The sequence below is a fragment of the Chlorocebus sabaeus genome, chromosome 11 (genome assembly GCF_047675955.1).
Source record: "Chlorocebus sabaeus isolate Y175 chromosome 11, mChlSab1.0.hap1, whole genome shotgun sequence".
NCBI lineage: Eukaryota > Metazoa > Chordata > Mammalia > Primates > Cercopithecidae > Chlorocebus > Chlorocebus sabaeus.
In genome coordinates, this window is record NC_132914.1 from 120,722,319 (window position 1) to 120,740,215 (window position 17,897).

The 17,897-nt window shown below is 50.2% G+C and overlaps 1 protein-coding gene across 1 annotated transcript in view; it reads right to left on the reverse strand.

The window, feature by feature from the left end:
* The window catches only part of RILPL1 (Rab interacting lysosomal protein like 1), a 61,359-nt gene continuing 43,462 nt past the window's right edge, over positions 1 to 17,897 (reverse strand). Inside the window, exons 5-7 of the mRNA XM_008005125.3 lie at positions 15,481 to 15,653; positions 13,740 to 13,832; positions 1 to 860 (exon numbers count right to left, since the gene is read on the reverse strand). Coding sequence (XP_008003316.1) covers positions 716 to 860; positions 13,740 to 13,832; positions 15,481 to 15,653 — 411 coding nt within the window. The 3' untranslated portion in view covers positions 1 to 715. The remainder of the gene's footprint in view (positions 861 to 13,739; positions 13,833 to 15,480; positions 15,654 to 17,897) is intronic.

Genomic DNA, 17,897 nt, shown 5'->3' on the forward strand with positions numbered 1-17,897 from the left:
TCTCATCCTTAGCAACTTTGTTTGGTTAGTACTGCATAACTCACAGCAGATTCCAAGGCACCTGCCTTGAACATTGCTACATGCTCTAGGCATTATCAGGAATGCAGCCAGGGCGCCTGCAAAGTTGTCTCCAGTTTCTGCGTAGGAGGACCATCATCCATATTGTCTGTGGCTTTGTGTCTGAGTTGGGCGACTGAGCCTGTGACTTCAGACCCCTTGTCTGCCTGATGGATACATTCTGTTTAAGACGTTGCCATCACAATTTCATGAATGTAACTAATGAAGATCTAGCCCTTCCATGCCTCCTGCTGAACTATGTCACCTGTGATAATAACACCTCTACACATAGCATTTTATACAAAGCAAGTCAAACAGCAGTGATAGTGGCAAGTGATGTATTTGGCTTAAAGAAGCTTGTGTTACTGAAATTAACGCAGAAGTCTGGCCTCCGTCTGTGGGATTATTAAATATATATCCTATGGAATCAGAGTCATCTATTAGAAACAGTGATAGCCCTGGGTATAAATAAACATTTCTTTAGAGTTTGGCGTCAGTTTTTCAATGTCCATCCTCAAATCAGACAGTCTGTTTGAGGGGTCAGTTTTCCGGGTGCATCTGCACCGAGAGGCTTGAGGCAGCAGCGACCCTGGGCTGCAGTTCGGTTGCAGGCGCTGGTGGCGGGCAGTCCAGGTTGGAGGGTGGAGATGGGCCAAGGTCACAGGTGCTGCAGGGCTTCCTGTCCTTGCTCTGTGTAACCGTCATCACGGTGGGTGTTTGCCCACTGTCCAAAGGACTCCTGGATGTGCACGTTTCTCTGCGTGTTGGCCAGGCGCTTCTTATCTCGGGAGAAGAAGCTAAACCTTTGGAAGGGAAAGCAAACACAGAAATGAGAACTGACCCTTTGCTGTGCACGTCACAGTTTTTGCAGTGCTGGAGACAAACAGCAGCAAACTCAGAAGAGAGCAGATCAATTCAAGGTGTGAAAGACACAGTCAGGGGTGCAGGTCAAAGTTATTCTAAGAAAGCAGCGGGGTATTCTGCGTGTCATTTGGACATGATACCTTGGAGTTCACACGGTATGGTAAAGGCATGCATGTTGATGTGATGTGTGAAGTGTCTTCCACCTTAGCCTCTATGGAGGATTTATCCCGTTACCAGTGGAAATCAAAAGCTACTGAAACAAATCATGGGTTTCTTTAATTACTGTAATGACGCAGAGAAAAGAAAACTTGAAAGCCATGTGGAATATAAGATGATTCTGTTGTAAACAGATGAGTATTTCTAATTTAAATACTTCTGTATTTGTTTAATGTCAGGAAACTGTGGCCCAGATTTCATGGACATTACTGCTCAGGATGAGGCTAAAGGAGGTATTTAAGAAAAATGAGACAATAAAAAATATATTATGGGCTGGGTGCAGTGGCTCACGCCTGCAATCCCAGCACTTTGGGAGGCTGAGGCAGGCGGATCACTTGAGGTCAGGAGTTCGAGACCAGCCTGGCCAACATGGTAAAACCCTGTCTCTACTAAAAATACAAAAATTATTCAGGCGTGGTGGCTCATGCCTGTAATCCTAGCTACCTGGGAGGCTGAGGCAGGAGAATCACTTGAATCTGGGAGGCGGAGGTTCCAGTGAGACAAGATCACGCCACTGCACTCCAGCCTGGGCAACAGAACGAGACTCTGTCTAAAAAAAAAAAAAAAAAAAAAAAAAAAAAAAGGCCAGGCGCAGTGGCTCAAGCCTGTAATTCCAGCACTTTGGGAGGCCGAGATGGGTGGATCACGAGGTCAGGAGATCGAGACCATCCGGGCTAACACGGTGAAACCCCATCTCTACTAAAAAAAAAAAAAAAATACAAAAAGCTAGCTGGGCAAGGTGGCGGGCGCCTGTAGTCCTAGCTACTTGGGAGTCTGAGGCAGGAGAATGGCGTGAACCCGGGAGGCAGAGCTTGCAGTGAGCTGAGATCTGGCCACTGCACTCCAGCCTGGGCGACGGAGCGAGACTTCATCTCAAAAAAAAAAAAATAAAAAATAAAAAATATATATATATATATATATGTAAAACATGGTATGCATGGTTCTCTGATACAAAATTTGGGAAACATCAATTTGCACTTTCAAAAATGGATTTAATGGTAAAAGCCTTGGCCGGGCACGGTGGCTCACGCCTGTAATCCCAGCACTTTGGGAGGCCGAGATGGGCAGATCACGAGGTCAGGAGATCAAGACCATCCTGGCTAACAAGGTGAAACCCCGTCTCTACTAAAAATACAAAAAAAAAAAAAAAAAATAGCTGGGCGTAGTGGCGGGCGCCTGTAGTCCCAGCTACTTGGGAGGCTAAGGCAGGAGAATGGCATGAACCCGGGAGGCGGAGCTTGCAGTGAGCTGAGATCGTGCCACTGCACTCCAGCCTGGGAGAGTGAGCAAGACTCCATCTCAAAAAAAAAAAAGGAAAAAAAAAATGGTAAAAGCCTTTAGACTGTATCACTGTAACCAGCTACAGAACCACAGTTAGTCTGGCCTCAGACTTTAACTGAGGTAGACCAATAGGTCTTTTTAAAAGAGCTGTGACTTGCATTTTGATCAGAGAGAGTCATCAGGAACTTTCAGATGCCTGAAAGATAAAGGCAGAAGTCACAAGCATACTTGAGTTTGTTACTGTAGAAAAAATAAAGAAAAACAAAAGAAAAAAAAGTCACAAGCAAAAACCTTGCAAGGTAGTCCATTTATTTTATTTTATTTTTTTTGAGATGGGGTTTCGCTCTCTTTGCCCAGGCTGGAGTGCAATGGTGCGATCTTGGCTCACTGCCACCTCCACCTCCCCGGTTCAAGCAATTCTCCTGCCTCAGCCTCCTGAGTAGCTGGGATTACAAGCACCCGCCACCACACCTGGCTAAGTTTTTGTATTTTTAGTAGAGATGGGGTTTCCCCATGCTGGCCAGGGTCGTCTCAAACTCCTGACCTCAGGTGATCCACCTGCCTCGGCCTCCCACAGTGCTGGGATTACAGGCGTAAGCCACTGTGCGTGGCCAAAGTAGTCCATTTAAAACAAGGTCTGCTTTGAAAGGTCGTGTAAACAAACTAGGACCCTGGTCAGTGAACGTGAAATTGGCCTACCTTGAGGAATTCCCAAAAGCTCTTCCTAAAACTGTCCTTTGATACTACCAGGCTCTACTAAGATTCCTTCTGTTGTCACCAAGTTCTACTCTTTTTTTTTTTTTTGAGATGGAGTCTCGCTTTGTCGTCCAGGCTGCAGTGCAGTGGCTTGATCTCAGTTCACTGTAACCATTGCCTCCCGAGTTCAAGCGATTCTCCTGCCACAGCCTCCCAAGCAGCTGGGATTACAGGCGCACACCACCGCCCCAGCTAACTTTTTTGTATTTTTAGTAGAGATGAGTTTCACCATGTTGGTCAGGCTGGTGTCAAACTCCTGACCTCAAATGATCCACCTGCCTCAGCCTCCCAAAGTGCTCTGATTACAGGCATGAGCTGTTGAGCCCGGCCGTCACCAATGCCTGGGATTACAGGCGTTTGCCATTATGTGAATGATGGCTCTGAACTTGGTAAGAGATATCATATAATAGCTATGTTATGTTTCCTGGGAGGCAAGAATAGGAACAAAACCACTGTGAAATCAAAGCTTCGGATAAACTATTTTTGATTCCCTCTGTTTGCTGGTTGCTAATGTTGCAGCCTGTAGAGTTTAGTTTTAATCACATCTGGGTGAAAATGATTTAACTCTTCTATGGTTACTGGATCCTACAATCACTTTCTATCAGAAATAAACTGATCTTTCATTGCAAAGCTTCGGCAAGCCAGGTTTATCTGATGAAACTCCCTAGCAAGTAAGATGGCTTTTCTCTATGACAGGTAAGTGTGCTGGTGAATGAAGGCACGATTCTCACACTGGGTTATTTGTGAGCTCTTTCCATAGGATAATCCAGGCAATTAGCTGGCCAAAAATACAGCAGCAACACATCACAATTATGCTTCACCTCTCCCTGACTCAGGTAAGCAGGAAGGCCACTTAGCACTTCCGACAGACAGAATCAAAACACTGGTCCCCTCCTCTGCCTTTCTTTTTAAAACAAGATCAAATGGCTGACTTCAAGATGGCTTGGAAAACAAAGCAGTTTAGAAAGCTACAGGGTGAACATCAAAAACACAGGGTTAGTGCCACTCGGGGACCGCAGTGGGCGTTGATTACTGACCCGTCACTTAAAGGACCTTCTTTACTGGATCATGGGCAAGGTGGTTTTAGAACAGAAACAGAAGAGACAAAAAGAATTATCGGTGACAGAGCCGAGAATTCTGAGGCTTCGCTCCAGTAGACCGAGCACAGCCAGGGCACAGCTGAAATCACACTCAACATCCACTTCAAATGGAGCACACAGGTGGTGGCCATGCAGCTTAAGTGGCCAGGGGAGACAGGTCAGCCCCAGCAGTAGCCGAAACAGACATTCCAAGGGCATAGCTCAAACAAAACCCAAAACACACACAGTGCCTACAAGGGAAACAAGTCGTCGGGCAGGCTGCAGTGTGGGGTCATCTATTATCAGTCCAGCTGCTACCATGGGCATTATGGCTGTAAAGATCCTGGTTAGAGAAGTACAGATAGACACAGAGAAGATAAAAACAGGGGAGGCATGAAAAAGAAACACTCCACAGACACCAGTGGAAGGGTTTGATTAGGGTCTAAGATAGGGGTTGAATTGTGTCCCCTGTCTCTAAATTCACTTAAATTTTCTTTTTTTTTTTTTTTTTATGAGATGGAATCTCATTGTCTCATCTAGGCTGGAGTGTGGTGGCGCAATCTCAGCTCACTGCAACCTCCTCCTCCCGGGTTCAAGCGATTCTCCTGCCTTAGCCTCCCAAGTGGCTAGGGATTACAGGCGTTTGCCACCAGGCCCAGCTAATTTTTGTATTTTTAGTAGAGACAGGGTGTTACCATGTTGGCCAGGCTGGTCTTGAACTCCTGACCTCAGGTGATCTGCCTGTCTCAGCCTCCCAAAGTCTGGGATTACAGGTGTGAGCCATCGTACCTGGCTATTTCTAAAAAATATTTTTTCGAGGCTGGGCGTGGTGGCTCACGCCTGTAATCCCAGCACTTTGGGAGGCTGAGGGGGGTGGATCACCTGAGGTTGGGAGTGCAAGACCAACCAGATCAACATGGAGAAACCCCGTCTCTACTAAAAATACAAAATTAGCCAGGTATGGTGGCGCATGCCTGTAATCCCTGCTACTCAGGAGGCTGAGGCAGAAGAACTGCTTGAACCTGGGAGGTGGAAGTTGTGGTGAGCTGAGATCACACCATTGCACTCCAGCCTGGGCAACGAGAGCAAAACTCCATCTAAAAAAAAAAAAAAACAAAAAAAAGAAATAGAGTCCTTACAAATGTAACTAGTTAAGATGAGGTTATCCTGGAGTAGGGTGGGTTCTAATCCAATATGACTGGTATTCTTATAAAAGGGGGACATCTGGACAGAGATAGCACGTGAGGAAGGTGGAAGTGGATACTGAGGTGAGGCTTCTGCAGGCTGAGGACCGCCAATGACCACCAGCAGCCACCAGAAATGGAGAGAGGTGTGGGGCAGATTCTCCCTTACAGTCCGCAGAAGGAGCTGGCCCTGCTGATGCCTTCATCACGGCCTTCTGGCCTCCGGAAGCGGGAGGCCATACCTGACTGTCGTTGAGCCCCCGAGTCTGCAGTACTTTGTTACAGCAGCTCTAGAAACTGATGCAGTATATGACAGCCAGCAAGGGACGACAGAGTGGCTCCCCAGGGCTAAAATGCAGGACTGTGTGTGGGGAACGAAGAAGGCAAAACACGCTTTGGGAGGTGGTGGTGATGCCCTGGCAAGGGGGCCTTTCAGTGTCCTCCTGAACTGCGATGAGCTGCAGGCACCATGACCCTAAGCGCCAGGCGAGAACCAGGAGAGACCGTGAGGCAGAGAGGGGCCAGGCAGGTCAAGGGCTCAGGCAGAGCCTGCAGAATCATCAGATATTCTGGGCCAACCCCACAGTAAATAAATGCTCATCTGTTCCTCAGCTGGGCAGAGGAAATGAAGACGAAACTCCAACCATGCCACTAAAGCTTGTTTTGAAAAGCTATACTTTTTAAAAAAAAGTTGGTTGGGGCCGGGCACGGTGGCTCAAGCCTGTAATCCCAGCACTTTGGGAGGCCGAGACGGGCGGATCACGAGGTCAGGAGATCGAGGCCATCCTGGCTAACACGGTGAAACCCCGTCTCTACTAAAAATACAAAAAAACCAGCTGGGCGAGGTGGCGGGCACCTGTAGTCCTAGCTTCTCGGGAGGCTGAGGCAGGAGAATGGCGTGAACCCGGGAGGCGGAGCTTGCAGTGAGCCGAGATCACGCCACAGCACTCCAGCCTGGGCGACAGAGCGAGACTCCATCTCAAAAAAAAAAAAAAAAAGTTGGTTGGATAAAGATAAAATAATTATCTCAAATGAGGTTTGGAGATGCTCTAGGTGTTTGGATCACCTTTGATGTGCTTCACAGGGTAGCTGGGAATTGGTGTCTTTTCTTTTCTTTTTTTTTTTTTTGAGACAGAGTCTCGCTTTGTCACCCAGGCTGGAGTGCAGTGGCATAATCTCTGCTCACTGCAACCTCCACCTCCTGGGTTCAAGTGATTCTCCTGCCTCAGCCTCCCGAGTGGCTGGGACTACAGGTGTGTGCCACCCTGCTGGGCTAATTTTTGTATTTTTAGTAGAGACAGGGTTTCCCCCTGTTGGCCAGGCTGGTCTTGAACTCCTGGCATCAAGTCATCCACCCGCCTTGGTCTCCCAAAGCGCTGGGGTGAGCCACCACGCCTGGCCAGGAGTTGGTGTCTTTGCAGAACCTCCTGGATAGTTTCTCAGGATGACATGGAGAAGATGAGATGCCTTCTGCTAAGTGAATGGGCCCCAGAGGCCAGGCTACTGGGCACAGTTAGCTTTCCAGGGGCTCCAAACCACACCATTTTGTAACCACCTTTGCCACGACACCCAAAGAGGGTGCCCACAAAGATACAGTCATTGTGTGGGAAGTGGCCTCAAATACGGGGGGACATTTTGCCTTGACAGATGTTTACCACCGGGAATGCTGGACTTCGTTTAGGGCCCTGTCAGGGGGTGACGGATGCTTGGGGGCCTGGGACACCTGGAGTGTTCGGACGGAGTTACTCCATCGGTGTGTCTTTTTTTTTTTTTTTTTTTTTTCAGAGACAGGTCTTGCTTTGTTGCTCAGCTGGAGTGCAGTGGCGCAATCTGGGCTCACTGCAGCCTCGACCTCCTGGGCTCAAGTAATCTTCCTGCTTCAGCTTCCTTAGTAGCTGGGACTACAAGCGTGTGCCACTGCGCCCAGCCAATTAAGAAATTTTTTTTTTTAGAGATAGGGTCTTGCTATGTTGCCCAGGCTCATCTCAAACTCCTGGCCTCAAGCAATCCCCCCACCTCAGCCTCCCAAAGTGTTTGGATTACAGGCATGAGCCACCGCGCCCAGCCCTGTCTGTGTCTTGCTGGACTCACTGAGTGGGCAGCCCCTTCCCTTACTATTCCAGGGGCTGCCCTGCAGAAGCCACCTCCTCTAGAGGTACAGCAATTTCCATAAAAAGATTGACTTGTTTTGGCCCGAAGTTTGTCTTGAATACCCTGTAGCTGGTTTTAACTCCCCACTCCCCGCCAAATATTTCTGGAAGACTCAAACCAAATGAAGTTCTACCAGTGGCATTTCAGGCAGTGTCATGGGCGGCTGTGAAGAAGCTATTCCTGGGCTGGAGCGAGGGGGGTGGTGGGTGGGAGGACAGGGATAGAATGCACTGTCATTGCTACCCTTGGACACCTGGGTGGCCACCCACTCCAAAGCCAACCTTTCCGGTCCTCGAGGCCAGTTCTCATCCCTTGCTTCTCCGGCCCCCTCTACCCCCACCTGTCTTCTTATCTCCCAATCAGCCCCTGGCCCCTGCCCTGCAAAAGGCAGTTGTGTGTGTGTCGATGGGACCATGACTGAGAGACAGGGACCACACAAAGGGGGGCACTGGTGCCTGGTGTTCACTGGGGACGAGGCTGAAGTCACTCCAGCACTCCCTCGTGACCTTCCTGGGCAGTGCCAGCCTGGCCTCTCTGGCCAGCAGCTGCTCAATCACAAACTATTCTTAGAACATCTTCGGGGCACACTGTTTTGACTGGCAGCGGGAGTTTCTGGTTCCCTTGTCCAGTTCAGTCTAGAAATGTGAAGTCTGATGCCTGTGACTCATGGTGCACTGTGCAGACAAGGGGCCACCACCAGGGACTCAGGGAGGAGAGCGGGAAAACGGTGGGGGGTGGTGTGGGAGCAGAAAAGGCATGGGTTCAAATCTGAAGACAGCCTTCCCAACAGTTTGATCTAAATGAGGTCAGTGGGCTTCTCTGGGCCTCAGTTCCCTCATCTGAGAAATAGGGATAATTATCCCAGCTCTGGGTCCCTGACAGGATGGAAGATACCTTAGTTCAAGTGCTGTAAGCTGCCGAGGCCCCTGAACCCTCCTTGGCTGCTATGAATTGCTGCAGGAGGAGGGGTGGGATAAGTAAGTTAACAGTGTGGAGCAGAGCTGAAGAGGTGCCCTGAGCAACCGCATAGCTAATACTCCCTGGACGAAGGGCGGAAGAGACCCGGCAGACCAGGTGGGTGCAGGAGGAATGAAGGATGGGAGGATGCTGAGAACTGCCTCGGAAACTGTCATTCCCTGCCCCAGCCCAGGGAAGATCTGTCCCTGCCCAGGCTCCTCCCAGCCTCTGGCTCACAGGCCACACTGGTATAGCTTCCAGCCAGCAGTAGAGGTGGACAAAGGCGACCAGTGTCCGGCCTGCACTGGTCAAAAGCCCTTTGTGCCAGATTGCTCTCCCAGTTATCCCCCAGCAAGTGGGGCTGCCACGGGACTGGTCACCCGCACCCTGTGGCTGGGAGGTTCTGATCTCATTCTCTTGTCTTTCTCTCGGGCTCCCTGATTCCAGCTGCTGTCCATGCCAGGCTCAGAGCCCCACATTTTCCTGAGCAACCAGAAGCCAACCTAAGTGGGGAAGAGTTCTGAAAACAGGGCCCCAGGGTCCTTTCTGGAACAATCTGGAAAAAGGACAGACACCACAGCCTATTCAGTTGTGGGCAGAAGAACTAGTGGAAAGATTCGCTGGCTAATTCTGATGACTTTCCTCTGGATTTCACCCAATACAAAATTTGCAAAGCCAACTTAATTGTCTGTTTAGAGAAAGAGGCCCAGAGTAGAAAATTACAGTTAGAAAAACTCGGCTCTGGAAGGAATTTTTAGAATTACATCTGACCGTGGGTGCTGGAGGCTCTGAATCCTGCACATTGGAAGTGAAAGTGAAGGTGCTAGAAAGGCTGAGTCTTTTTTTTTTTTTTTTGAGATGGGGTCTCGCTCTGTTGTCCAGGCTCGAATGCAGTGGTGTGATCTCGGCTCACTGCAACCTCTTCCTCTGGAGTTCAAGCAATTTTCCTGCCTCAGTCTCCTCAGTAGCTGAGATTACAGGCACCCGCCACCACACTTGGCTATTTTTTTTGTACTTTTAGTAGAGATGGGGGTTTCACCATGTTGGCCACACTGGTCTCAAACTCCTGACCTTGTGATCCACCTGCCTCAGCCTCCCACAGTGCTGGGATTACAGGTGTGAGCCACCGGGCCTGACCTGAAAGGCTAATTATTAACGACCTGGGAACAAATGGCTGAAGGATGCAGAACAGAAGTCTCTTGGTCTCCCCCTCCCTCAGCCCATGCAGAAACTATCTGGGCTCATGAAGCTTCTTGCAGTTTCTCCAGGCCTGAAACTCAAAGTTGTAGCTATCAAAGCCTACAAGATAGATTCTGCTCTTTCTCACATAGGAGTGGGGCTGGCGAGTGAGTTGGAGTTTAAGCAAAGCCAGTCCCATTTCCTAACAAACACTGGATGAGAAACTTTTCCTGGCACTAAGTACTGCACAGAATCAAGACTGAAGGGGTTTCCTCCTCCCAAGGTGAGGCTACCTCCTCCCAAGGACTGTCTATCTAGCACTCTGATCGAGCTTGGGGACCCATCCCTTCCCCTACTTTCAGGCCACCTGAACTGGATGGAGGAAAAGTGCTCTGAGCCTCAGGGGTGAGAAGGAGTCACAGACCTGGACAATCAACGTGCTGTCCTGTGATTGGCTTAGGGATAGTCATGTGACCCAGCTGGAGCCAATGGGACTCATTTCTGTGACTGATGGAACTCTTGGAAACAGAGAATCTGCACTGGAGTTTCAGACGGAAGAAAATGAAGCCTGGCTGGGTGCGGTGGCTCGTTCCTGTAATCCCAGCACTCAGGGAGGCCGAGGCGGGTGGATCACCTGAGGTTAGGAGTTCGAGAGACCAGCCTGGCCAACATGCAGAAACCCCATCTCTACTAAAATTATAAAAATTAGCCGGACGTAGAGGCAGATGCCTGTTATCCCAGCTACTTGGGAGGCTGAGGCAGAAGAGAACTGCTTGAACCCGGGAGGCAGAGGCTGCAGTGAGCTGAGATTGTGCCACTGCACTCCAGCCTCAGCAATGGAGTGAGACTCCGTCTCAAAAAAAAGAAAAAAAAAAAAAAAAATTGAAACTTGAGCCAAGGGCTGCCATGCTGCCATCCTCAGGATGGAAAGGACACCCAAGAATGGTGCCCACAGAGGAAAACCAAGTCAGGGGTAGAGGAAACAAGGCCTGGATCCAGCTGAGCCCCACACTGTGGCAAGTTGGAACTTTTAGTTCCTTAGCCAAATGTGTTTTCTTTTTTTTTTTTCTTTTTTCTTTTTTTTTTTTGAGACGGAGTTTCACTCTTGTTGCCCAAGCTGGAGTGCAGTAGCACGATCTTGGCTCACTGCAACCTCCGTCTCCCAGGTTCAAGTGATTCTCCTGCCTCAGCCTCCCAAGTAGCTGGGATTACAGGCGCATGCCACCATGCCTGGCTAATTTTTGTATTTTTAGTGGAGATGGGGTTTCTTCATATTGGTCAGGCTGGTCTCGAACTCCCGACCTCAGTTGATCCACTCGCCTCAGCCTCCCAAATTGCTGGGATTACAGGCGTGAGCCACCGAGCCTGGCCCCAAATTTGTTTTGTTTTCTGTTTTTGAGACGGAGTCTCGCTCTGTCGCTCAGGCTGGAGTGCAATGGCACAATCTCAGCTCACTGCAACCTCCGCCTCCCGGGTTCAAGCAATTTTCCTGCCTCAGCCTCCTGAGTAGCTGGGACTACAGGCACGCACCACCATGCCCAACCACGCCCAGCTAATTTTTGTAGTTTTAGTAGAAATGGGGTTTCACCATGTTGGTCAGGTTGGTCTTGAACTCCTGACTTCGTGATCCACTTACCTAGGCCTCCCAAAGTGCTGGGATTACAGGTGTGAGCCACTGCGCCTGGCCTCCAAATTCGTTTTCTTAGGTTACTTTGAGTTGAGTTTCAATTGCAAATGCAAGGTTACTACTGAATCCATGAGCTAAATGATGTTGGGATCTAGAGGAAGCTTTTCTGGCGCCATGCTTCTTCCCTAGGAAATGTTTCTCTCTAACCAGAACTGCGGCCACACTCCCTCCCCAGCGCATCAGGGACCTGGGGCCAAACTCCTAAGCAGCCTGAATGAAGCTGGAAGGGAGTCATGCACCAGCCTGTACTCTCTAGGAATATTGGGCCAATTTAAAATTTTTTTGTAGAGACAGGGTCTCACTATGTGGCCCAGGTTGGTCTCAAACTCCTGGCCTCAAGTGATCCTCCTGCCTTGGCCTCTCAGAGTGCTGGGATTACAGATGTGAGCTGCCATGCCCAAGGGCAAGGCATCATTTTCTTTCTTTTTTATCACTATCTCTTTTCTTTTTTTTTTTTTTTTGAGACGGAGTCTCGCTCTGTCGCCCAGGCTGGAGTGCAGTGGCGCAATCTCGGCTCACTGCAAGCTCCGCCTTCCGGGTTCACGCCATTCTCCTGCCTCAGCCTTCCGAGTAGCTGGGACTACAGGCGCCCGCCACTGCGCCCGGCTAATTTTTTTTTTTTATATTTTTTAGTAGAGATGGGGTTTCACCATGGTCTCGATCTCCTGACCTTGTGATCCGCCCGCCTCGGCCTCCCAAAGTGCTGGGATTACAGGCGTGAGCCACCGCGCCCGGCCTCACTATCTCTTTTCTTATCCTTTTTTTTTTGTGTGTGTGACAGGGTTTCACTCTGTCACCCTAGTTGGAGTGCAGTAGCACAATCTTGGCTCACTGAAGCCTCGACCTCCTGGGATCAAGCAATCCTCCCACTTCAGTCTCCTGAGTAGCTGCGACCACAAGTGCATGCCACTATACCCAGCTAATTTTTGTACTTCCTGTAGAGAGGTGGTTTCACCGTGTTGCCCAGGTTGGTCTTGAACTCCTGAGCTCAAGTGATCCTCCCACCTCTGCCTCCCAAAGTGCTGAGATTACAGGTGTGAGTCACTGCACCCAGCCCCAAGGGCACCAATTTCTAAGAGGAGAGGGCCCAGCAGTGACAAACCTGCACGGTTCTGCATTGTCAACTCACAGGGCAAGAACTAACCAAAAATTTCCAAACATAACTGGATTTTAAAGGTTGGGGCATATGGGTAACACTCCGTTTCTTCTCCCTACACAATCCATCTGGCTTTCCAACCCACACGCCCTGTTTTCACAAAGTTTCTTCTGGGTTTTGGAGGAAAGAACTGAAGCCTCTTCTGTACTAAGCCTTGGATAGAAGAACTGGAAGGCAGGCCCAGAGCCTGGAAGACCCTCTCAGGGGAGAGAAGGCAGCTCCAACACCGCGGGCACAAGGCTGTCTTGCAAAGAGCTTACAGCGTGGGCTCTGGGGCCAGGCCACCTGGGTTTGAGCCCTGGCTCTGCCTCTTCTTAGCTGAATGACCCTAGGCCGGCGCCTCCATTTCCTTAAGCATAAAATGGGAATGTTGATGCCTCCACCCCACAACAGCATGCTGAGGGCTCAGGGAGATATTCTGTGGGAACAGGACCCAGCGCGTGTTAGCTTCTTAGTAGATACTGTCTAACGAGGCCAGAGGTGTTAACCCTGTATCTGAAGAGCTTTGGGGGTCCATGAACGTCCTGAAATTGACATAAATTTTACAGATTTCTCTGGGGGAAATTTCAGGAGGTTTTATCAGAACCTCAAAGGAATCAGTTGATGCCAAGAACCACTGAAGTAGCTTAAAGTCTAGTTGAGGGCAGGGACGAGGTCACTCTCTTTTGGGGGGTTCTCCTGAAGGCCTGACTCTGCATGCATTATGCAGTAACCCATGCTTATTGGACAGAGGGCTACATAGATGAGTCATCAGAGAACTGCATAGACTGGGTGGACCCAGGGCCACTCGACATCTCAAGAGCTGAGGTCTCAAGCTTAAGATGCACAAACCACCCTCTACCTCCCTACCCTTATTTCCTGTCCTCAAAGGCCCAGAGATGCACCCCACCCCCCGAAACACACTCAAGCAAGCTCCTGAGTATCAGCCACTGGCCCAAGCCTCTCTCCTCTCACCTCCCGCCCTCCCCAAACCTCTCTGCCCAGAGACCCCCAGGAGGAACTCAGCATTCGGGAAGGGAGATGAACTCAAGGTCGGAGGCCAGGCCAGACGTCTCAGCAGGATGTGGTTAGTGACAAGCCTGGCCCTGGGAGCAGGTGCCAAGGAGGAAAAGTCAAAGGACACGTGAACCGCCAGGTCAGCCGAGCGCAGAAGCCAGCAGCGCATCACTTACAGTCGCTTGATGCCCGACTCTGGCTGGGGGGACGTCCTCGGGTGGGCGATGGGTGGGGGTTGGGGTATTCGATTTTCCTCTTCCATTTCTTCACTGGAAGGAGATGAGAGGCATGAGATAAAAGAGTCAAAAGTTCCTTGAGAACTGGAACATTCCAAAAGAGAACTGTCTGATGGTCTGAGAGGGTGCACGCTTTTTAGGGGACCCGCATCTGTATTTCCAGTTTATTCTGAAGAGTCCAGCCAAATAGAACCACTCCCCGTTTCCTGTCTTTACACAGGCTTCCCTGTCTCTACACCTCTGTGGTTTCTTCTACCCAGAATATACCCGTCACCCCTCAGTATCTCCCATATCTAAATACTACCTTATCCCTCCAGGAAGGCCCAGTTCAAATGCTGCCTCCTCCAGGAGGCCTTCCGATTTCCACCCCATCTACAAACCAGATCTCTCCCACTCTCCCATCTTTTTTTTTTTTTTTGAGACAGGGTCTCATTCTGTTGCCCAGGCTGGAGTGCAGTGGTACAAACATAGCTCACTGCAGCTTTGACCCTGGACTGAAATGATCCTCCTGCTTCAGCCTCCCAAGTGGCTGGGACTACAGGGTGAGCCACCACACCTGGCTACTTTTTTTTTTTTTTGAGACGGAGTCTGGCTCTGTCGCCCAGGCTGGAGTGCAGTGGCCGGATCTCAGCTCACTGCAAGCTCCGCCTCCCGGGTTTACGCCATTCTCCTGCCTCAGCCTCCGGAGTAGCTGGGACTACAGGCGCCCGCCACCTCGCCCGGCTAGTTTTTTTTTGTATTTTTAGTAGAGACGGGGTTTCACCGTGTTCGCCAGGATGGTCTCGATCTCCTGACCTCGTGATCCGCCCGTCTCGGCCTCCCAAAGTGCTGGGATTACAGGCTTGAGCCACCGCGCCCGGCCTACCTGGCTAATTTTTCAAAATTTTTGCGTACAGATGGGGGTCCCACTATGTTGCCCAGGCTGGTTTTGAGCTTCTGGGTTCAAGTGATCTGCTTGCCTCGGCCTCGCAAAGTGCTGGGATGACAGGCGTGAGCCACCGTGCCCAGCCTATCCCATCTTTGAATATCCAGTGTATAGTCAGTAAACCTTTCAATAAAAATGTGTGGTATTATATTTTTTATGCATCTCTGATCTTCCCCACTGGAGCAGGGACCACCTCTGGTGCATGGGTCCTTCCTTCCAGCTTTCTATTCAACAGATATTTGTTGTGCACCTACTATGTGCCAAGCTCCATTCTAAGTACTAGGAACTTAGCCATGGACAAGATAAATAAGACTTCTGGTCTCATGTTGCTTGTGGTCTCATGTGGAAACCAACAATAAAGCAAGCATGAGAGTGAACAGGATAATGTAGGAGGTGAAAAGGGTCACAAAGACAGTCACACCGGGGCCGGGTTTCATTCATTCATTCATCTAAAAAAGAGATGAGGTCTCGCTTTGTTGCCCAGGCTCGTCTCGAATACCTGGGCTCAAGCAATCTTTCCGCCTCGGCCTCCAAAATACTGGAATTAAAGGTGTGAGCCCTGGTGCCTGGCCTGGGCCCAAGAGTTTCAGAAAGGGGTCGTGAGCTTGTATGTAAGTTCTTTAGGCCAGAGAGGGTACCCAAAAAAGACACTGATGAAATGCTTATCTTCCAGGGGGTAAGAAGGTAACTGTACAGAAACTCTGGCTAACCTCAGTAAGGAGCCAGCTTGGGCCGTCCAGCCCTAGGGACACTTGCCTCTTGTAGTAAGCCAGCTCCTCCTGCAGCAAGAACAGCTTGGACTTGAGCTCGTTCCTCTCGTGCAGCACATCCCGCAGCTCCTGCAGGGTGAACCGGGGGCGGTTGGGGTCCTTGAGCTCCATAGCCACCTTCTCTGCGTCGGAGATGCTCTCCTCTCCAACCGGCTCTGTCTGGAGGAGGCAGAGATGCTGCTAATGAATTCTTGGCAGCCACTGCCGGCACCCACTCTCTATCCTGAAGGAGCCCGAATTCTCCCCCTCCCCGGGCGCCAGCAGCCTGCGGAGGGTGCTATTTTCAGCACTCGCGGGCGGCCCCTGCTCACGTTCTGTACAGTTTCCCTCTGGAGGCGGAAACCAGTGGCCACCTGTTCATTGTTCGCCTTCCCAATAGCCGAACCCACGGACCCTGCACCTCCCCACTTGACTTGGGGTTTCATTACAAACATGACAAGGCATCCAGGGAGGAGCTGTCACACCTCCCCTGCCCCCACCCTCGTACATCTGCTGCTTCCCCTTCCAGGCCTCCTTTCATCTCCTTACTAAGACCATTGCTAATTTGGCCAGAGTGGCTGGAATCTCAGCCTACACACAATTCTCCATTCCTTTTTCATTTGACAGTAAGTCATATCCAGTTTCCCTGTTGTTACGGGCCTTCTGGTTAAGTCCTTTCCTCCCCAGTGGCTTTGGGTATCTGGAGTTCAGTGGAAGCCCGACGGGGGTGCACACTCGGCTATTTCTCTGTGACGCGGGTGACAGGCAGATCCCAGCATCATGCCAAGTCACCTGCCCCAGGTCACACCCACACCCACCCTCTCACCACCTTGCACAGCAAGGGAGCCTTTTTAAAAAAACGTGGTAAAATATACATAATCTACAATTTACCATTTGAACCTTTTAAAGTGAACAATTTGGAGGTGGCATTTAGTATACTTGCATGTCACACAACCACCACCTCTGTCTAGTTCTAGGACATTTTCTTCACACCAAAAGGAAAACCAGTACTTATTATTATTTTATTTTATTTTTTTCTGAAATGGAGTTTCACTCTGTCACCCAGGCTGGAGTGCAGTGGCATGATCTCAGCTCACTGCAACCTCCACCTCTTGGGTTCAAGCGATTCTTGTGCCTCAGCCTCCCAAGTAGCTGGGATTACAGGTGTGCACGCCACAGCAGGCAAATTTTTTTTTTTTTTGAGGTGGAATCTCACTCTGTCACCCAGGCTGGAGTGCAGAGGCACGATCTCAGCTCACAGCAAACTCCGCCTCCCACGTTCAAGCCATCCTCCTACCTCAGCCTCCTGAGTAGCTGGGTTTACAAGCGCCTGCCATTATGCCTGGCTAATTTTTGTATTTTTAGTAGAGACAGGGTTTCACCATGTTAGCCAGACTAGTCTTGAACTCCTGACCTTAAGTGATCCACCCGCCTTGGCCTCCCAAAGTGCTGGGATTACAGGCATGAGCCACCGCACCCGGCTGAAAACCTGTACTTATGAAGCAGTCACTCTCTACGTCCCTATCCTGAGCCCCTGGCAAATGCCAGTGTACTTTCTATGGACTGCCTACCGTGGACATTTCCCAGAAACAGAATCATACACTAAGTGGCCTTTTGTGCCTGGTTCCTTTCACTTAGCGTGGTGTTTCCAAGGTTCATTCATGTTGCAGCACACACCAGCACTTCATTCTTTTTTTTTTTTTTCTGTGAGATGGCATCTCACTCTGTCACCCAGGCTGGAGTGCAATGGCACGATCTCAGCTCACTCCAACCTGTGCCTCCTAGGTTCAAGCGATTCTTCCACCTCAGCCTCCTGAGTAGCTGGGATTATAAGCACCTGCCACCATGCCTGGGCTAATTTTTGTATTTTTGTAGAGACAGGGTTTCACCATGTTGGTCAGGCTAGTCTTGAACTCCCAACCTCAGGGGATCCACCCGCCTCAGCCTCCCAAAGTGCTAGGATTGCAGGGGTGAGCCACCGCGCTGGCTCACTTCACTCCTTTTTTTTTTTTTTTGAGACGGAGTCTCGCTCTGTTGCACAGGCTGGATGGAGTACAGTGGCACGATCTCAGCTCACTGCAAGATCCGCCTCCCAGGTTCACGCCATTCTCCTGCCTCAGCCTCCCAAGTAGCTGAGACTACAGGCGCCGGCCACCACGCCCAGCTAATTTTTTGTATTTTTAGTAGAGACAGGGTTTCACCGTGTTAGCCAGAATGGTCTCAATCTCCTGACCTCGTGATTCGCCCGCCTTGGCCTCCCAAAGTCTGGGATTACAGGCGTGAGCCACCGCACTGGCTCACTTCACTCCTTTTGATGGCTGAACCACATTCCACTGTACAGACATGCCACCGTGTGTTTATCCGTTCTGCAGCTGATGGACATCTGGGCAGTTTCCACTCTTTGGCTAATGTGAAGAGCAATGC